We start from the raw sequence: 22,164 nt of genomic DNA on the forward strand, positions 1-22,164 counted from the left end.
GGAAAGCAAATGTGTACATGATAAGCACAGAATACAATTAATTTGATAATTTGAGAAATGTGCCTTTTTTGTTTAGGGGAATTGTCATCCAGATCTTGAGTAAGGTATGAAATCCGAAAGTAACCCTTTACCTTATCAGATTTATAATAAGAGAATAATGAAGGCATTTATAAAAAAATATTTTTTTTTATTTATTAGCTAGAGAAAGAAAACATGGGGGGGAGGGGCAGAGGGAAAGGGAAAAGCAAGCTCCCTGCTGAATGGGGACCCCAACCTCATGGGGCTCGATTCCAGGGCCCCAAGAGCATGACCTGAGCTGAAGGTAGATGCTTAACCAACTGAGCCACCCAAGTGCCCCATGAAGGCATTTTTGAGGATATTTTTATGTATATGACCAAGGAATGGCAAGTTTTGTATTACTTCAGGAGATTTAAATAAGCTTGTTGCTATAGAATAAAAGTGGTTAAGCCTTATTAAAATGCATATACTACAGTAAATGTTTGGAGAACATCATATTAGAATATCATGAAAAATGGGAGGAAGAAAGGGGAATAGTTTTATATATGTGTCTAAAATTTCTATCTACAGTCTTGAAAATTAGAAATTTTAAGTGCATTTCTTTCAAATAGATGTTAATTATGCATTAACAGTATACATGCATGAATTTACATATATATGTCTATGTATATATATGTCTATGTTATTTCATATATACATACCCATACATACTGGGATATCTACATAGAGACATGACTCTATGGATGAGTTAATGTTTCATTTTATGCATATACTATTATAGTGTTTCTTGACCAGTGCTTGGTCACAAGCATTAGGAAAGCTTAGAAGGATGCTATGCAAGAAAACCGTGAAATAGTACGACTTCAAGTCAACTGAGTAGAAAGCCTAGTTCCCTTACGAGCATAGAAGGCTCTGTTGGTGACCTCACCTAAGTTCTGTTGCCAGTGCTCAGGACAGACCTCCAGATCCAAGTTTGCCATGTGGCAAGTAGTCAAGTTCACTAGGTAGTCTTGAAAATTTGCAGAACTCGCTGAACTGCCTTCTTTTGAAATGTCTTGCCCACACATGGATCAAAAGGCAGAACACCCTCTTCCAACAGAAAACTAAGGCTCATTTTTAGTACTCCTAAATATCACAACACAGCATTTTGAAAACATATTCCTTAGTACCAAGGGATGTTTAGCATAGGGTAGAAACATGAACACACGGATATCGTGCAGAATCTTTTTACCCAGTCTTCCAAAGCAGAATGGCCTCTCTCACTCTGAGGCAATGACTTGTAAATCCATCTGTTTACAGTATTCAGAATTTATTGCATGTGTTTGATTCAAATGAACGTGAAGCAAGCAAAATCAGCATGGTCTGTCTGCCAAGCCCTGTCAGTGGCCTGGTGAAGAGATGAATGTGAGTCTATCTAAGAATATGAGCTTGTACATGTGCTCCATGGTGGAAATAGCTCCTTTGTTAGAAAAATTCCTACAAACTGATGCCTAGAATGCCTTTCTCTGCCCACTTGAATTCTGTCAGCTCTTCAATGCCCGGTTCAATTCTTCTCTGATCTGTATCTTCAACAAGCTCTCAGGCCTCCAGTGTCCTCTCCCTTTCCACTTTAAAGCTGTCGAACACTGTTATAACAGTTTTATGGGCCTATATCTCATTTTTCTTAATGGCGTTTAAACTTCAGAAAGGAATCCACGTTTCTTTTATTTCTTCCAAAGCACTTAACACATTGCTAAGAATAAACACACTCCGAAGTGTACCATGTCCTCCCTACCTTTATGTGTCCTTGTGCCAATCACAGGAGATAGATAATGATGTTATTCTGGGGAAACTGGGAGCCCTGAGCTGGAATCCCAGCCAAGCTGGGACACTTTCTCTTGGGGAAAGCTTGGACCCCGATTTCATTAGTCCTGTTTCTCATCTCCGAGATGGGGATAACCATAGTTGCTACCTTGCTGGACTTTTTGGTGATTCTGTGGGATGAGGGGCATCAGGAGTGCCCAGTAGGTGGCAAGTATTGAGTATATGTTAGCTGCCCGTCACATTTTACAGGTGAGAACGCTTAGTTGGGATCCATACGTCCTTTAACTCTCCTAAGAGCAGACAGCTAGTGTGTGACAGAGCCAAGCTTCAAACCCATGTCTCATTGACGAGACACAGATCATAGAATTGAATAGAACGTAGTTGTATTTAGGGGAGAGAGATCCCTTTTTGCCTCTTACAACAGAGACACCCCAGCTGACCTGGGCTCGCTCTCTCAGCACAGCGCTGCTGGAGCAGGTCTCAGGCTAGAATTCACCCCTGCACCCTCTCAGGCTGAGGCATAACTTGGTCTTCTGAAGCTGGACACCAGGGTCCTCACATTCGGTCTCAAATGTGTGTCTGAATTCTCTCCCACTTGTTTACCAAGAACAGTTCCCACTCTTTGCACATCTCATCATCTGATGGGCAATGGGCTGGCTTCCTGAGCGGTTTTGCCTGGAAATACCTTGTCTTTTCTCAGCTTTGTAATTTGGAGACTCAGGCTTAAAAATTGAAGTCAGCACTATTAGTACTACTGCTATTAATAACAGTTCCTATTTATAGTGCTCTTACTGTTTGCCATGGATACGTTACATGTGTTATGACTAAAGTACTGCATGCATTGTTTCCCGTAAAACACGGGATAACCCCATGACAGAGCGATTAGTATCTCCATTTCATAGATGACACAACTGAGCTTCCAACCATTACGGCCACCAGCATCTCCTTTAAAAAAAAACAAAAAACAAAAAACAAAACTCAAAACAAAAAACAGGTGTTTTGAATCATCGCTTCCAGTATTAGGATGATTTTAAATAATGCTACCAGTCTAATTATGGAGTTCTATTATCTAAGAGGCCTATAGTCCTTGTTCCTAGTCTCTGTGCATGAAAGTAGCTTCCAACCTCTGCAACTTCCTTCCAATTACTCAGTGCTATTTTAGGAACAGTAAGAGTTCTGACTTGGAGTCCATTTAAATTAGTAAAAAAAAAAAAAATTTTTTTTTTTTTTAAACAACAGTGTTTACTAAGAAAAGGCTTCTCACTCTTCTGATCCCTTTGATCAGGAAGGGCTCATGAGTACAAGTCTTGATTACATTTGCCTTCAAGACCAGTTTTGAAATGTCTTTCGTTTACTTGAGCAATACATTGGTTGCCTAATCATACTATCCAACTGAAAGCAAGAGGAAAATAGAGTCAGTTTAACCTAACCCAAAGAAGGAACATGTTTCCTGGGATGAGAATGTGTCAAAGACAGCATAGCGTGTCCTGACTCCCCTGTGTCATCAGGGCTGTATCATGTGTTGTGGGTAAATTATCTATTTTGTAAGTTAGGCCAAAGTGTGCTCTTTCAGCTAACTGTGAAAGCACTCTCGAAAGCCCATGAAACCTTATTATTCTAATTACCAACACAAGGGCTTGATAAATGAATCATGAGGCCAGGTATTATTGCCATTAAATAGATCTCACTCAATTATTTATCCCTGGGTCTGGGGTTACAGAACAGGGAGCTGTGCATACTGTACCAGGGCTGGCTGGAGCTCCAAGACCTGGAGACTGGATTACAGACTTGGCAGGCAGCTTTTGTTGAATGCAATTCAAGGGAGTGACACACATTTTTCAGTCAGACATTTGGACAGTTTGAAGCCAATGGATATTCAAAGTTTATCCACAAAATCTTATTCATTTTATTTGTGAAAAAAAAAATCCCTTAAATTATCCAGATTCTTAAAAATGGGTAGGAAGATGAATTACCTTTAGGAAAAGCATAGACGTTTTCTTGCTTTTTAGTTTTCAGAAGTTCTGTTCTTTTATTTTCTTGGATTCTGATGTCTGTAATGGGCAGGTTTGTGTGATAAATATCAGTCAGTGCTCATTTCCATATTGGATAGTTTCTTTTTTTATCTTATTCCTAATAGCACAGTGAAAGATGTTGTCTTCTGGTTAAGAAATCTGTTATTGGAGAGGATGGCATTAGGAGGCACGAGGTTTTTGTTGTTGTTCTCGTCATTGTTTTTCTTGTTTCCTGAAATCATGCAACTCATCGCAAAGGTTAGCCTGGAAAATAGTGTTAAGAGATGTTCTGTCACTGAGTCACCAATTTCTTCCTGTGCAATGTCCCTTCTTCTAGGCCAGCAAGCTGCAAAATATATCACTTATATCCCAAGAGCATCCTATAAGGAAGTTCAAGAATCTGTTCTTGCTAAAAAAAAAAAAAAAAAAAAATTACTTTCTTCCCACCCTGTAACCCCTGGCTTTGTTTTAACATCACCCCCCTAGACTTCTGGATGAGTTGAGTCCTGTACTTACTTTGGCAAGAGTGGGCAATGGGGAACAGAAGGAGCTAGAATGATTCTTCAGGGATCTTTCTGGTATAAAACTTGGGGAAGGTTGTTTAGAGAACTGAGGAGGTGGGTAAGGCATTAGGACAGAGAAGAAATTTCTACCTGAGACTACGTGGAGTTGAGCGAAGTCCAGATTTTTATCTGAAAATCAATGTCAGAATATGTATGTTGAGGGTGGGGCGGGTTAGTACTTGGGAGAGAAATAGGAAAGTATGCCTAGCATCAGGAAAACTTGTCAGTTGAAGAAACAAATGATAAAACCTTGTTTAGATTGCTATATTTATAATATAGCAAGGAAAAGAAAGCCATATTTATAATAACTGACAAAAACCTTATGAATGCCGTGTAAATAGGTTTTGATATTATTAGATGAATTTATGATTAATTTTGTGGTGATTGTAATTTGGTTATAACCCTGACTTGCCTCTCTCTCTTAAATCTTGCTAGTTTAATGATCCTATAATATAATCATCAGTTCACAAAATTAAAACGCTTGTCAGAAATATGAAGTAGAATAGCTATTTCTTTACACTTATGGCTTTTGAGAGAAGTCATGTTTTCTAATTGGCCACTCATCTAGAAAGTGATGTAACTCTCAAAAAACAAGCCGAGCATCTTTTAAATTATCTGCTAAATATCCAGAGTAGCAGATAGGCCTATAAAGTAGGCACTTTACATTTGAAAAACAAATTTTGATTTTACTACTAGGAAGAATGTTTGATTCTCTATTTACATGTGTTTATTAGAATGGAGTGATGTGATGACGCCCGTGTATACTTGGTTGTACGAATTTCAACATTTTTGATGCCAAATAATGGAATTATGGTCAGTTTCATTATAACACCATGTGTGGGTTCCTAAAACCCACCACACTGTGCAAAATAAGGCAATGAAAACCACAGGGCTCATAAGAAAACGGGGGCCAGAGGAATAATACTCAGAAATATCATCAATGACACATTGACAAAGATGGGTAGAAAATGGCGGCCAACTGTTTACACAAAATTTACATTATGCTTAAATTGTTCTGTAATGCGTCAATCATGTTAAAACAGATTTTCAGTTCTGAACCAACTGTTAGAAGAAAATCCACTGTGTAATAATCCCTCCAACACTTCCACACTTTCCATCTCCCCTTCTTTTTACCACTAGGCGAGCAGGGACGTCGTCGCTCACCCTCTAGTTTGTGTGTTGAGGAGTCTTGACCTGCTAAAGGCCATGAAGTAACTGAGGGAAACTGTGCAGATCGTGCTTGTGTGTGTAAGTGCTGGGCATGCATGGTTTCTTCTGAGAAACAGGAACCTGAATGTGTGTACAGAGAGGGTCAAAAGACAGGCAAGGTCACAGAGACAAATCACAGAAGACGGGTTAGAATTCAAGTTAGAGTCAAGTTGAGTTTAGTTCAACATTGTATAAATGTCTGTGAGGTAGGTGCCATGCTCACTCCTGCCGTATCATTTCTAGAAAATGTTGTTAATACTTAAATGAGATATGTTTTCTTCATTGCATGGATGGGGAAACCCAGCCACGAGAGCTCAGTTTGTATTTTTTGATATGGCTTCATTAAACATTTTAGAATGTGTAGAATGTTTTAGAAACCATTTTCAAGTTAATCTTCATAGCTCAGAGATGATGTCAAATGTCAGGGCCAGTCTAGTAACCCTTCCCATTTCCAGGGGTCTAGTAAGTTTTCTTTTCTTCTTTTTTCTTTTCCTTTCTTTTCTTTTCTCTTCTTTTTTTCCCCATTTTTTCATTTTAAAAAATATTTTATTTATATATTTTTTTAAGAGAGATGGGGGAGAGAGAGAGAACGCACATGAAAGAGGTGAGGGTTAGAGAAGCAGACTCCCCTCCGAACTGGGAGCTAGATGCTGGGCTCTGTCCTGGGACTCTGGAATCATGACCTGAGTCGAAGGCAGACACAACCAACTGAGCCCACCCAAGGGATCCCTGTCCTATTAAGTTTCTGGGAAGACTCATGTAGAAGGTACAATCCCAAAGTTTAGGAGGGACTTTGCTTCAGAGCATTAGTTAATGTGGAAAATACAATTATTGGATACTCCCTTCTCTATGTGTATCTCAAGTACGCCTCTCGGCTCCACTTCCAAAAGGTTTAGGTTTATTAAGCACCTCTTCTGCTCAAAGTAGTGGTCGGTGCTGTGGGGGATACAGAAGGACAAGATCCTGTCCCTGCCATCAAGTAACTCACTGAAGGGTTCTGTTTGATGACTGAAGAGAATCTACTCCATTGCCCTTGTGTTTTTATGGCAGCATCTGGGTGGGGGCAGAGACGCAGGTGGGTGAGGAGGCCCCATTGTGGAGTTACTGGCTAAGTCAGCAGGTATGTATTGGGTTCTGATCACTGGGCGTTATAAAATCATGAGTTTAGCACTGTCACTAATTTACTTTGTATGTTAATAAGCTTATTTATAGTCCTATGTTGAAGGGTCTTACTCTGTAAAATCACACATTCCAGGGACCATTCAGCTGACAACGTTGCAACTGTGGAAAGGCAGTCCAGATTTGGGTTCTTCTGGACGATGCCCTCTACAGCCCCTAAAATGTCAAGACAATCCTGGGCCACCTCTGTTCATAAAATTCTTTTCTCATATCCAATACACAACAACAGCAAAATCGGCCAAAGTTACAAAACTGCAGTACATTTAACATTGACCATTTTGCTGAGTTCATGGTTTTCTACACACACATACAGACACTAACGTGACTGCTATAAATGTGTAACTATTTGGGAATAATGTTAAGGTTTATTTTTGAGGCTCTTTTGGATTGTGAAGCTCAAAGTATTCCTTTCCTTTCCCTTCTTCCCTCAACCCCACTTGCTGATTGCTCTGTTTCAAATCATAACTGGTTTTTATGAGATTAAACACCAGGTCTGTAAAGTGTGTTCTATGTCAGTTTGTCCTAAACTCTTTGACTTTTTTTTTTTTAAGAGTTTTAAAATAAACATTCTGACTGCCAGAATCTGAAGTCAACTTTGGATTCAATTTTATATGTGGTAGAAATGAAAAGAACTAGCATTCTCTATTTTGACACTTAGCATAAATTCCTTGCTTTTTCATGACTCCAGCTGATTAATAATAATAAATGAGCTTAAAATATCTTATTCTTCCTGGCCAGAATTTAAAAAGCTTAAACATCTATTACAAGCCCTGAGCTTGAAATAGAGCTTAAATTAAAGTGCTAAGGTTCTAGAAGAAATAAGGCTGCAAACCTAATAAAATGAAATGTCCATTATCTCTCTTCCATGATTCTCAACTATCCCTCCTTTACCCTTATTTTGTTTTATTTTCTCAGGGAAGCAAAAAAATTTGTGAGTGAAAATGAAGGAGCCCTTGGGAAAGGGAAAGGAAAGCGGTGGTTTGCATTTAAGATGATGATGGCCAAGGTAAGCGTTTTCACAGCTCAGTTTAGTTGACCCCATGCATTCTCAATGGCAGCCATATTGATTCCAGGAGGGAGAAAAATTGGTTCTGTTATAAAGAGGGAAAATGTGTTACATTTTCTATGTATGAAACATGTACACACGTAAAGTAAATACACAGTATATCTATGGTAATAAAATTTGGGGCAGGATGTGATTCAGAAAATAAACAAAAAAAGCCCCAAAATACTACTTAAAGGAGTTAAAATGAAAAATAAGCTGAGAAACATTGATTTATGGCAGAGGATTTACCTGTGTGATTTTTCTCACCCCTAAATGGCAAAGACTGTGCCCTTTGATTTTTATTCCCTGATAGTGAAGGGGTTCTGGGTTAAAGTTTCTTTCTCAAATGTCTACAAGTTTTAGGCCATATACCTCTTCTCTATAAGGAACGTCAACTACAAATTGAGTAGAACATGAGAAAAAAAAGTCAGTGATATACCAATATAAACAGATTCTTGGAAAAGATAGAGAAGAAAGTAACATTTATTTAGTATATACTAGATGCAAAGCACTGAACTGAATCCTTCAATTAAGTTATCACATATTTAATTCTCAAAGCAAAGTAGGTATGCAGGCATTATTATCTCCCTTTACAATTGTAACCCCACTTGTAAGCTAAATGCATTTCCATACAATGGGGTTTTGTGAATAAAATTCATATATCTTAAATAGGAAATAGAGATAGAAAGATTTATGACACATGTCAGGGATTCATTTTGCCTGTTCTTATCATTTAACTGAATAAAATCATATAATATTTATACTTTTGTTTCTGCCTTCTTTGATGCAATATGATATTCATGAGATACATTCATGTTGTGGCCACTCTAGTTCATTTTTATCAGTGTGTTGTCCTCCATCGTATGAAGGCACCACAATTTGTTCATTCTCTTGTAGATGGGCATTTGGGTTGTCTCTAGTTGGGGCAATCTTTTGAACTTCAGACTTGTCTCACACTGTTATTTGGGGCTTACATGCCTGTCCATCTCACGTGTTCTCTCAGGATAATGCACACTTACGTGAAGTTATGCACCCCGTTTCCATTCTTCCATGTGGTCCTTTGGTCCTCTTGACCATGGATGACCCAGCATTGTGGAATAAAATAGAACGAAGGTCTTTTATAAAAACTGTGAATCTTTTTCTTCCTCCCTTTCTGGGATACTCTGCCTTTCCATTTAATCAGCCGCTCGACTTGTACCAGAATGAAAATTGTCCTATGTTGTAACACTTACCATCCTGTGTTGAAGTCTCTTTTTTTTTTTTTTTTTTAAAGATTTTTTTTTTTTTTTTAAGATTTTATTTATTTGACAGAGAGAAATCACAAGTAGATGGAGAGGCAGGCAGAGAGAGAGAGAGAGAGGGAAGCAGGCTCCCTGCTGAGCAGAGAGCCTGATGCGGGACTCGATCCCAGGACCCTGAGATCATGACCTGAGCTGCAGGCAGTGGCTTAACCCACTGAGCCACCCAGGCGCCCCTGTGTTGAAGTCTCTTGTTTATGTTCAGCTTACTCTAGTAGATCCAGCAGCCCTTCAAGGCAGGAGTTGTGTTTTACTCATATTTCATCAATTTCTTCATGCAATGAATGAGTATTTAATTAAATACATACAATTTGCTGATCGCCTAATACCGGGTGCGAACTCAGTCCCTTATTTTTGAGCAGAATACACAGATCTGTCTCAGCCTATTGACTATAAAACAGGGGATGCATCAAAGTTGTTTTAATTGAATTGGTGTGGGGGGTGAGTGAGGAGCAGGGAGGCAAGTAAAACCTACTGTTTTCCCTTTTGACAAAAAGCATTATGTGGCACCAGAGAAATCTTTCCAAGCTCATTGTCTTGCGATATTTTGGGTTGGGGGCGAAGGATAAACCTCTTGGCAAACAAGAGGCCGGGTTTTACTGTTGTATTTGGCTTTCTTTTCAGAAATGGGCAAAATTTCTTCGTGATTTTGAAAACTTCAAAGCTGCCTGCGTGCCTTGGGAAAATAAAATCAAGGCGATTGAAAGTAAGTGCTCATGAGGTCTCATTAGATGAGAAGGTTGTTTCATAAACTTCCCAGATGCCTTTCTCAGTTTCTATACTATTCGGAAGGTTAAAAACAAGAAAACAAACAAAAATAACCATTTTGTACATTTTGTTTGTTTACTGTGAAAATTTGCGAGCACTTCCCAGTCACAGCATTGGAGACTCTGCTCTCCTTTTTTATGTTAGACCCAAATATTCTCATTCTGACCTTTTCTCTTCTGTACAGGGAAGTCAGTCTGGTGTCCGATGACACTGAGTCATGTATCATGAGGAAGGCAGTGATTTTATATTGGCAATGAATATGGCATTGAAAATACATATTCTTGTGAGAGACAGTAATCAAAATGAACAATATCTAAAAAGAATGAAGAAATCTTAAAGCCTCATTTTCAAATCTGAAGTAGAATAAGTAATCATCATCCAGGAACTTGCTATGTGAACATCGTATTGTGCCTTCATTTGATATGGTATTTCTAGGGTACAGAATATACTCCATCGAAAGCCCATTTAGGACAGTGCTCTAGGCTTAGAATAAGGCAAGTAAAAATTTTAAAATATTGTAAATGTAATAAAGAATTTTTTAAACCTATAAAGGAAAAAATAAAACATAAAAAGAATATAAGAAGAGTAAAGAATATAAAGAAAAAGGGATAATATCTGAAACAATTCTGAGCATGATCTTGCCATATTTTGGTTTCTAAGGGTTTTGACTAAGATTTGATTTTTCCTCCCTGACTTCTCAGATCAGGAGGCAGGTTTTCCTGCTGGTTAAATGTGGCATTGCATAATTGAAATGGAGGCTCCGTGGGGAGATAACACAGTGGATGGATATTTCGCGGACATGATTGGGCACGTTTTAGGAGTGCCTCTCCTCCGTCTTCTGTCTCTCATTATCAGGTGGCAATGAATTAAAAATACATCAGTTAATTAATTGCACTTCCTCCCACAGATTGCTGTTGCGTGCTGTCATTGCTTTATTTTCCTCCGTAACACTTGCTATCTAAAATACTGTGTATTTAATTTAGTTTTTAAATGTAATTTCATTTCATTTTATTTTATGTCTACTTCTTCTGGTAGACTACGAAAGCAGAGGTTTGGTTTGGTTTACTCCTGGATCACCAGACCGAAAATTTGCTTGACTTGAATAAATATGCATTGAATAAAATTAAATAGTAGATGTCCTTCAAATGTTTGCCATTCTGGGAAATGCGAAAAAGAATTTAGACCCACCAGGGAAGAACAGACACCGTGGAATCCTTAAGTTCCAAGCGTGCAGCTCAAATGTGGTACCTTGAGAGGCACTGAGGAACAGAAAGCCATTTGGAACATTAAGGTCTTGATACAATGGAAAGAACTCTGGATTTGGTTCTTTGCTTTGCTGTTCAACTCTTGGGCAGTCATCTGGGCCTCGGTCTGTTCATCTTTGAGATGATAGAGTTGAATCTTGATAGTCATGAGATGTAGCCTAAGAAATTTATAATAATGAGAGTTAAAATATGTACATTTGCAGATTATTTATTTGGAAGGTCCACTGTCTAGCTTGTTTCAGTAATAATGTCCTGCCCACCTGTGTTGCAGTGGCTTATCTTGAGTGGGATAGAAACAATGGACTTATTTTTCTTGCCAGGAAGCTCACACAGGAATGAGTGACAGTACGACCACCATCCAGCGTGTGTGTGTTACTGAGGGAAAGACAGATCGAGAGCCATTCAGTTATACTTTTAGTTATCTTCCTTCCTCCCCTCTTCCTCCAGGAAATTTGGAACAGTCAGCTGGATCACTCCAGCAGATGCGGATTATTTTCTCTTCCATATGCAATGTTGGGTTTGATTAGGTTGCCTTGATTTCTCCACCTTTTTTTTTTTTAAAGATTTTATTTATTTATTTGACAGATAGAGATCACAAGTAGGCAGAGTGGCAGGCAGAGAGAGAGAGAGAGAGAGAGAGAGGAGGAAGCAGGCTCCCTGCTGAGCAGAGAGCCCGATATGGGGCTCGATCCCAGAACCCTGAGATCATGACCTGAGCCAAAGGCAGAGGCTTAACCCACTGAGCCACCCAGGTGCCCCTGATTTCTCCACCTTTGTGGAGAAAGCGCTTTGCCTCACTGTGAAGAACTGATCCTTATTTTCTATTCCACCAACAACGGCCACAACCACCCCTCTTCACGTGTCACCTAGATACCCCACAGACACTTCATATAATCTCGAACATGCCTGCAGTGTGCCCTTTATGCTTCCTGTTTTCAAGTCGCAGTTAAATCAAGGTCCCAGAATGAGTTACCAGAGGAGCTGAGAAGTCAGGAAGTCTGTCTGAGTCCACAGCTTGTGGTTTTTCTCAATGGGGCTTACTCGTTTGTTACTTGAAGGAAGATTTTATAAACTTTTCCTGCTGCCTCAGGATGAGCAGTTAGAGATTTTCTTGATCATTATCTTATTTGGGGAATTGTGTCCCATTTTCTCCTGTGTTTATTTTGAATGAGTTATTTCTTTAATTATGTACTTAAGTTCCTCTAAGATGCTTAATGCATTATGATCTTAATGGTAATCATCAGTACATCATATGCTTTTGGACTATTGTAGTAGTTGACAAGTGGGAAGCCTCTCTAAGAGGCTTAGTATGAGTGTTAGTCAAGTCATCGGGTTGATTGGGTTGCACCAGCCATCTCCTAGGAAGGACCCTACGGAGGACGGGGAGGCAGGCCTCTGTGATGGTCTTTGACACTGAAGTAAATGGAAATTGGGAAAGAAATGGGGCATGCCGTCAGTTTTCTAAAGGTTGAGGTCCTTTTGCCCCTGATTGGCTCTATAATATGGATAATCCTTTTATACTTGGGGCCCTCTGTTTCTGCATTTGGAGCTTCCCCCAAATTTGGGGTTTAATTGGTTCCTATGCAAGGCAATTTCCAACCCAACATTCTATGATTTATAAGTTACAATCAGATCAGCTTGAGATTTATATGTAAGCAGATGAAGTTCTTTATACTTTTGAATGATAAATCATTAAAATGGTTAAATGAAAAAGAGACTTACAGCGACTGAGGCCTGCATAATTTACCTTCTCCACTAGTTCTTAGAAAAAAGTAGATTAAATATGTACCCTATTTATAAAATACATATTTCATATTATAAAATAACACCAATACTTTTCCCTTACAGAAATGACCATTTAATCCTACAGAAGTTTCAGAAAGACTATTATATTTCCTTTTGAAAGTCAGAATAATCTAACGTAATACCTCATTTAATCTTCAGAATAAACTTGGCTGGGCTGATTAATTGAGCAAATATTCACGGAGAACCTGCCACTATTCGGCCTGTTTCCAGGCACTGGACGTGCAGTGAAGAAAAGGACAGTCAAGGCTCGATCTTGCATCCAGTTACGTTAATATGCATGTGGCTGGGGAAGACAGGTCAGAAAGTAGAAGCAATGAAGTCATGAAGAAATTTCAGATTGTGGTCAGAGGCATGTTTAAAACAGGAGCAGCTAAGTTCCATTCCAGAGTCTTTCTAATCCACTTGCCCTCATTCTCCGCTCAATCTCTAGATAATACTAAACAAGTATTTTTTTAAGTGTGGTTTTAAGAGAGTCCCAAATTGCCAGCCTGCTCTGAGTTTTCATAAAACTCTAATAATTGGCGGAATGGAGAGGGGAGCTTACGTCTAAAACTCATGCTTGATCCTATCTTGATTCCAGTAAGGCCTGGATTCCTTTGTGAGTGTGGACTAGATAGTTCCTTAAGGACCCCAGGTGGTTTTTTGTTTTTGTTTTTGTTTTTGTTTTTCACATCAAAAATAGATTTGGTCATTCCTGCCACAAAGGGGTGCTGTGAACTTCTACTTCACGTGGGGCTGCTGTTGCATTTTACTGTCATGTCGGCCTTGTGAAGAAGAGGCCATGCTAAGAACCCCAGGATTACCTACAAGGATACACCATATTAACTACATTGTATTACGTATTTTGCTGATAAAGCTGTGTATTTGTACTCCCAGGAAATACAGCCTGTATCCATTGTGACTCCAGAATTATTATCAAAACCATGGATTAAATCATGGAATGTCCTTCAATCTGGAGATGACAAGTCTTTCTCAGAAGTGAAATCTACTTCTTCTTAATAGTAAAGTGTGGCATTAAAATAAGGTGTGAGTGACGTATTTTTCAGACTGGAAAGATCTGTAGATAGACAACCCTAAGAACAGAGTTTCTTCAAGTTTCATGTCTTCATGTTTCCCTATAGGCCTCAGAGCTGCAGAAAATGGAAATCAAATTTGCCACATTTAATTCCCCTAGAACAGTTCGAAAGAAACTATGCTTCATGTCCTAGCCTAATGAGATGGTATTTATACTGTGTTCATACAGCAGGTGATTAAATTGGTCTTTTTTTTTTCCCATTTAGAAATGCTCATATTTGTCTGCCTGTCTTATTACCCATCTGTTCAAGAGGAAATTATACATGATGACAGACTATAAATTACTTTGCCTTAATAATAAATAACCAAAGGGAGAAGTGAAACTTTTAACCTTAGTTTAAAAGAAATGCAAGGAAATTCAGCAACAAGAATATTGCATAAGCTTAAAAGGCCTCACTCGAATATGTACCAAGGACTCTGTTTTACTATATTAATAATTCATTATGGAAACAGAATTTATTAGTCAGATTAAAGAAAAAAAGAATTTGTCATTTCTGGGCACTGTTCCAATTTATGAATGTGAATGGCCTTAGCTGATTGGTGGAAATTGCCTGTGTTTTTTTCAGGCATACACATTCATGGCTTATTTACTCTGTATATTCTAGTTTTGTTTTGTTTTGTTTTTTTAAAGATTTTATTTATTTATTTGATAGAGATCACAAGTAGGCAGAGAGGCAGGCAGAGAGAGAGAGAGAGAGAGAGGGAAGCAGGCTTCCTGCGGAGCAGGGAGCCCGATGCGGGGCTTGATCCCAGGACCCTGAGATCATGACCCGAGCCGAAGGCAGCAGCCCAAACCACTGAGCCACCCAGGCGTCCCTAGTTTTTTTTTTTTTTTTTTTTAATTTATAATAGTGTTATTACGATTCTACTTGAGTAGCAGTATACCACTGTGGTTAAGAGAGATCTGGATTTGGAGTCGAACACCTACAGATCAAGGCTGCCTAGTTTAGAGTCCTGGCTCCATTACTGACTACCCATCACTACATAACTCCCTATGTAACCCTGGTTCCATCATTTACTAGCTGTGTAACCCACGGGCCTAAGTCTCTGTACAGTGAGAGTATAGGAGTTCTCTTCTTGCAGGAATTCATGATGACTAAAGGAATTAATACACAAGATCAAAATAGGTACTGAAACAAAATGCATTAAATGTTAGCTGTTGCTGTCATTAGTCAAGTCTTGGTTCAGTCAAATGCTGTGTTTGTTTTTGGTTCCCCATCCACACAGTGGGACTAATAACACTTAACCTTACTGGGTTCTAGGAGCAATAAAATGAGCTGACGAAGTTTACAGTAATTGAAGTTTATGCATAATTGACCAGCAACATATGTCAGCTGTTACTACTAGTACTACTACTACTACTACTACCCATTCCTGTTCATTTTTTTTTTTTTAAGATTCATTTATTTATTTATTTGGCAGACAGACATCACAAGTAGGCAGAGAGGCAGGCAGAGAGAGAGGAGGAAGCAGGCTCCCCGCCTATCAGAGAGCCTGACGTGGGGCTCTGTCCCAGGACCCTGGAAGGCAGAGGCTTTAACCCATTGAGCCACCCAGGCACCCCTCCCCATTCCTGTTTTTTACAAGAGTAAAGCAATTTAATCTAGGAGACTAAGCACATGGAATGACTGTTCTTTTTAATTATGATTTCTTAGCTACACTTTAGGAAGGTTTCTCTTTTCAGTCAACGCCAGATTTAGCCACCTACCTCTGATCAGACAAAACCACTAGGATAAATGGATATGAAGAGGAAAGATTTCTCCTTTTTTATTTTTGTATTGAGACAGGAAAGGTCCTGTGGAGCTTGGATGCCAACCGGTTGATTTGTGTTCTTTCCTTCTCAATCTTTCTTTTGTTACTGATGTCTGTCCTCTGCCCTTGATAGATGTTCTATAGAAGGAACAACATCTTCTGGATTTCTTGGTCTTTTTGACCTGTGTCTGGGTCATTTGTACAATCACTACTTTTAATGAAATCTGTTTTCCTGAAATTCATTTCCTTTAGACTTAGGATTGTGTAAAAAAAAATAAGGAAGGGGGGCTGCTTAATGGTTCCTTCTCTACTTCCAATAAAATAGTTGTGAAAAAATGGAGCTTGAAAGCTTTGGAATCTAAAGTATATTTCATGCATAACGAATATAGATTATATCTGGGGGAGGGGATACTTTCGGAAGCATTATAATTTGCTTCTCTTTTTTGCCTTTAGGTCTATTTGTACTCTGTATTCAGTTTAAGAAATTTATTTGCTAGGGTTGTGCATGGAGGCTGGGAGAAGGTGGGTGGTAGATGCCAATGAGAAGAGCAGAACTTTAAGAAGGAAGGAGGGAAAGATGGAGGGATGAGTGAGCACCCTGTGCTTGGGACTCTCTACCAGAAGGTCTGGGTGTTTCAGGAAAAACTTGCTCCAGATACCTAGAGGCTAAGTTCCTTCTTCAGTTAATGAGTAGCTATAATGACTAGCAAGCAGGAAGTCTCCTGCCTTCAATAAAACATGACACGGGAACCCGGCTGTGGCGGGGCTTGGGCAGTTGTTACCAGAGAACATAGATAACGGCCCTGAGATGATCTGAAATCAGGGGGAGCCAGGTGGATGATCAGATGGCCTGGGAAGGGCAGATCTGCGCCGCCTTTCTGCAGATGGACCTGTGCATCGGGTTACAGCTCCTGCGGGCATGTTTATCAAAACCACACGCTTTTAGAAATCCAGTAGAGCTCTGCCTCTCTCTACAAAGGGAAATGGATCCAAACATTCAGACTAGATAATAATTGATTTTTTTAAAATGTCCATTTACATGCTGACTTCTTTTTTTTTTTTTTAAGTTCCTATAAAAATGGTCACTGTGCTTTGGGAATAGGCAAGGCAAGTCCTACAGAATAGACCTGAGTTTCAGAAAGGGAAGCATGACTCTCGTGTGAGCTCAGCCTTAACTTACTAAGCAGAGACTGGAATTTGCTTCACCTGAGCCTCCTTTCGGCAATAATGTTTCCCCACTGGTGACGGTGCAGAGCTAGAGGGCCAAGAAAGCCATTGGTCCCTGGACGTGTTTTGCTGAATGAGTCGGGAAAAAGGGCCTGATGGGGTGGGCGGCTGTGGGTGTTCATCATTTCTTCTTGGGCAACTGCTTAGGGGCATTGGGAATTGGGAAGAAAACTAGCTACTTGATGTTGAACTTCAAGTGATAATCAAAGAAAAAGTGTGGCTTTTGTTATCAGATGAAATCTCAACCTGAGACTCCAAATTTCTGTTCTTTCTTCCTCTTCCATTCTCTGATTTAAGATACATTTTTAAAAATTTTTTCTCGTTTGGTGCCTGAGTGGCTCAGTGGGTTAAGCCTCTGCCTTCAGCTCAGGTCATGATCCCGGGGTCCTGGGATCGAGCCCCACATCGGCCTCTCTGCTCAGCAGGGAGACTGCTTCCTCCTCCTCTCTCTGCCTGCTTGTGATCTCTGTCTGTCAAATTAAAAAAAAAAAAAACTTAAAAAATTTTTTTCTCATAAATACCATTTGGACAGATCACTTCCCCCCGGGGCATGTGCAGGTTGATGGCACATTCTTCCCTGTCCCCTCCCAATTCATTTCCCAAAGCTGAAAAGAATTTAAAGGTCCCATTCTATGCCCCCCCCCCACCACCCAGCTACTTAACACCTGTTGGGTGACTTTCTCAACAATTTAAAATAAAAGTCTCACTTCTTACCTGTTTTTAGGAGGCCCTATGCAGTGTGCTTTGGCTTGTCTCTTCATCATCATCCGTCACCGCTTTCCCTTGTTTATAGGGCTCCAAGCACATAGCCCTTCGGTTTGTTCCTCAACTGTCCTGAGCTCTTGCCTGTGTCCAGATATTTGTTCTTGCTCTTTTCCTCCACTTGAGCTGCTCTTCCCCAGCCGGGGCTTTGCTTCCTCTTTGTCCAGCTTGAGACAACTGCTCAGATGTTGCCCTAATACACCTGTCTCAGCGAGCTAATCGGAAGCAACGCTCTCAATATTTTACCTCCTTTCTCTAGGACCATCTGATTATAATGATTACATACATTTATAATTATTACAATACTGCAATTGTATGTGATTTTATATATAATACATATATATCCTATATATGCTACATGCATATGATATATCCTACAAAATACAGATACTATACAATGTATATGAATATACATATATAGTGTATAATATGACATATACTGTACATACATTTAATATATATAGTAGAATGTAGCATATATATTAATGATAAATAGATACATATTTTATTTATTTGTTTTTAAAATTCCCGCCTCTCTGTTGTTTCCATACCTCACTAAAATGTAAGTTACATTAGGGTGATAACCCTGTGACATCGTGTTTCGCATCTAAGATAATACCTGACAGAAGATACTTTAAATATGTGAAGAGTGAGGGAATGAACTTCAGCTCCTACATGGTACCTAAAACATGGCAGTGATGCACACACAAATAGCCCTGGAGGGTCTGCAGGGGAGCTGTCCCTGAAGGATATGGGAAAGGCCTTGGAGAAGGGCATTGTTGCCCGAGAGAAGGGAGGCAGAAGTATAGTGATTATAACAATAATGGTTGCTAACTACTGGCAGGTCTTGTAATCACTTTAAGGTATCCACTCACTTAACAATATTCACTTATTACCTCTGGGAATAAAATGGACTCTTCAACTAGCAATCCTAGCTAAGCCCCAGGCTGCTGTCCCTTGGGTGGGCTCTGAAGGTGTAGGTCACAGTCATTCTATGCAACTGTATCTACCTAGCAGGGAGCACTTCCATTACCATTAAATGAACATTTTCTTTTCCTGGATAGAAACAGACTGCTGAAGACCGTCAATGTAGAAAGGGCCAGTGTGTTGCGATGAGCAGATTAATTTTTGAAAGCACCAAGACACAGCTTTTGTCTCGCTTGGTGCTGACCTGCCTTCCAGCCTTTTCATGTTCTCTTTGACAGGTCAGTTTGGCTCCTCCGTGGCCTCATACTTCCTCTTCTTGAGATGGATGTATGGGGTCAACATGGTTCTCTTCATCCTGACGTTCAGCCTCATCATGTTGCCAGAGGTAAGAATTGGACTTTTTCCATCTACCCCCCAAAAATAAAAAGCTAAAATGTGATCACCGTCCTAGAAAATTTCTTCTCTCTTTTGAAGAATAGCACGATTAACTGGCCGATACCCGCTCTTGAAGTCCTAGTGCTTGCAACAATGTTCATCTTCAAAATGGTACCCATGGGCCAAAGATCCTAATCCTTGCTCCAGAGGGTAGATGAGCCTCCTGAAATCATACATAAAATGCCGTGTGAATGTTTAAACATACATTTTTATGTGGAATGGTTCATGGCTTCTATCAGATTCCCAAGATGGTCTCTGTGCTCAAATGTTAATTGCTCAAAAGGAAGGCTTTCACACCTTGTGAATTGTATTTATTTTGCCAAGTTTGCTTTGAAAAACATCTTAGTGCAACTCAGGACATTTAGCTTTTATATCCGAAGAAACACAAAGTGAGCAATTTTTTTCCGGATGTAAAATGAGATAAACCAGCCCTCCCCCTCCCAACCCACGCACATGTACGCATACGCAGTAGGATAGGGGTCTTTTAGGATCAAGGGCAGGGAGGAGAGGAAAACAGATGGTGCTTCCAGACTGAAGAAGAAGGCAAAGCCCTGAGTTAAAAGGGGGCATGAGGGGTGGTGGGAAGAGTCCATCAACTAAGGCCAAGAAGCAAGACTGCGGTTGGAGCCTTTATCCATAAGAAGTTAAAGGACTCTGACCACTGGATGCTTACTTGTACAAAAGGCAGGTTAGGCTTTACTCAAGCTACAAAGGGTCTTTTCAGGTACCATTATTTCAAAGCCAGTTTGTTCAGAACAGCATTGCCCACAGCCAAAACTAAGTGTTTTGAGGGACTTGTTATCCTCATGGTTTTGAATCAGGGCCAATTTCTGTATCAAGCCTCCCCACGGGTATAATTCCTAACATTCATGACAAGTTTTAGCTTTTAACAGCGCAAAACCACTTTCACTTCTTTTATTTCCTGAGCCTCACAACAAATTCACAATGTAGACTATAGAAGAGTTTTCTTTCCCCATTTACAACTGTGGAAACAGAGTCACTCATTGCTTATTGGGCTTAACTCGTATCCCAGAGTGAGGTTTTTTTTTTTTTTTAAATGCTGTTCTGGGTGTAGTACCATGATTGCACCCTTCGTCCCAAGATTTTGCAACCTAATCCATTAGTTTTAGAATCCCTGAAGTAATTCGGAAGGTTCTAGGGCTAGGAGACTGTGGACGCAGATCAGAAGTCCTGTAGAGTTCATCTCTCAAGTGAAAACTTCAGACAGCGAGGCAGAATGCGTGTCATCACCTTCAAATTAACCCCAGCTTTCTTTCTGGCCACCTCTCTAAGGAACCCTGAAACTCCTTCACTGGCTATCACGACGCCCCGTAGTGTCAGACTCAGGGTCTCTGAAGTTCTGTGAGCCACGCTTGCTCATTCCCCTACACTGCACAGCCCCCATGGAAATGGAAGGTTGTGGCTGGTTTGCTCCACCTCTAGGAGATTACAGAAAGCCTGAGAGAGAGGGCAGGGAGCCAGTCTGTGTCCGATGGGATATAGTCCTAGAACGAAGAAGCGTATTGTCTTTTGGATGCTGTCTTACAGGTTTGTGTAAGGTGCTGAGAGGGATCCTGTTTTCCAGGCAATGGTTCCCAGCTCCAGCAAAAGAACAAAGGAAGACGTGCTAGCTTTGCAGCAACACCGGAGGCCAAGGCTGGTCCCTTCCCCGGAGCTCAAATCTCCATTTTGCCTCTGCTTGCTCCCACCAGCCTGGTTCAGCATACCTTCTAGGCAGATGCCCTTTTGCCCAAAGTTCCTGTGTCGCTGGGCAAGCCTGAGACCTTAATCTTCTTTGTCCTATGCGGCCCCCGACTTTGGGGTGAGACAGCATGGACAGGGCCCGCCCTCTGCTCTGCTCAATCCTAGGAAGCCTAGAAGCTTCCATGAAACCCGTGCCTCTTGTGCAGAGGGTAGAAAGAGGGGTTGATTTCCAGCCCTTGCCCAGGCAGGCTTGGCACCCAGGCTTCCAGCCACATTCATCCTCTACCTCCAGCCCAAGGGAAGGAAAGTTTTCATGTTACACAAGAAGTGGCATCTGCCCCAGGGCTAGGGGGGTGCTTTCTCCAGTTCTCACCAAGACACCTGCTGGAGCCCTGTTCTTGCTCTCTCCCCTGTTGGCTCTGCCTCTAATAACTCTAATAACTCCTCTTTGAGTCTGGGAGCATCAGATGAGGGCAGTAAACCTGAATTAGTGGTAAAGCAAATATAATGAGGGTGCAATCTTTCCTCCTGTTTGACACCCTTAAACTGATGAGCGATTCCCTTGAGTCTTCTCTTCCTTAACATGAAGGACAGAATCTCCCTCCACCTCCACCCCTAGGAGGTAGCCCCATAGGAAGATGTGGGTAGTATGTGTTTTTTGTTGTTGTTGTGTTGTTGTTGTTTTGAACACTCTAGTTTCCCCAGAGGCCTCTGTTCTCTCCAGGCCTCCCCTTAAGAAAGACCAGTTTGGCGGTGGTGGTGAATAGTGGGGCTTCTCAGCAAGCGTCTGGGCAATGTGGTTGGCCAACTGCTGGTGGTCCACTGAGCTCAGCATGCAGAGCTCTTAGCACTGCCTTTGTTCTTCACTCTGGATTTAGTAGTCGATTCCCAGAAAAGGGGACCCCACGTGGAGACCCACAGAGTCGCCATGAAAATGTGTAAGAAGTGCTTTTAAACAAAACCATTTGTGATCACATGTGTGGCTCAGACTTTGTTTCCAATTATTAACTGCCTTCTTTGCTTCTCTGTATAGTACCTCTGGGGTTTGCCATATGGCAGTTTACCTAGGAAGACAGTTCCCAGAGCTGAAGAGGCATCTGCGGCTAACTTTGGTGTGTTGTACGACTTCAACGTAAGTGTCTGCACACAGCTGTGGTGCTGGGAGGGTGGATTTTTGCTAACTCTCTGAAACCCCATGGCCACCTCTTCTTCTGGCCTGGTTGAACGTCTAGAGAGATATGTCCCTGCCCCTGCTAAAACAAACAAACAAACAAAAAGCAGGAAAGGAAGGAGGTGTGGTGGGGGCGGCGGACAGGG

At 40.6% G+C, this 22,164-nt stretch overlaps 1 protein-coding gene across 5 annotated transcripts in view; it reads left to right on the plus strand.

Moving 5' to 3' along the window:
• Positions 1-22,164, plus strand: part of TMC1 (transmembrane channel like 1) — a 352,389-nt gene that overhangs the window by 266,667 nt on the left and 63,558 nt on the right. For all 5 annotated transcript variants that reach the window (XM_045065101.1, XM_045065103.1, XM_045065102.1 and 2 more), the window contains exons 10-13: positions 7,700-7,790; positions 9,752-9,833; positions 18,987-19,093; positions 21,881-21,979. In XM_045065101.1, the coding sequence (XP_044921036.1) occupies positions 7,700-7,790; positions 9,752-9,833; positions 18,987-19,093; positions 21,881-21,979 (379 nt within the window). The remainder of the gene's footprint in view (positions 1-7,699; positions 7,791-9,751; positions 9,834-18,986; positions 19,094-21,880; positions 21,980-22,164) is intronic.

The sequence above is a fragment of the Mustela putorius genome, unplaced genomic scaffold, assembly GCF_011764305.1.
Source record: "Mustela putorius furo isolate JIRA1106 unplaced genomic scaffold, ASM1176430v1.1 tig00003854_pilon_pilon_pilon, whole genome shotgun sequence".
In the NCBI taxonomy this organism is placed as follows: domain Eukaryota; kingdom Metazoa; phylum Chordata; class Mammalia; order Carnivora; family Mustelidae; genus Mustela; species Mustela putorius.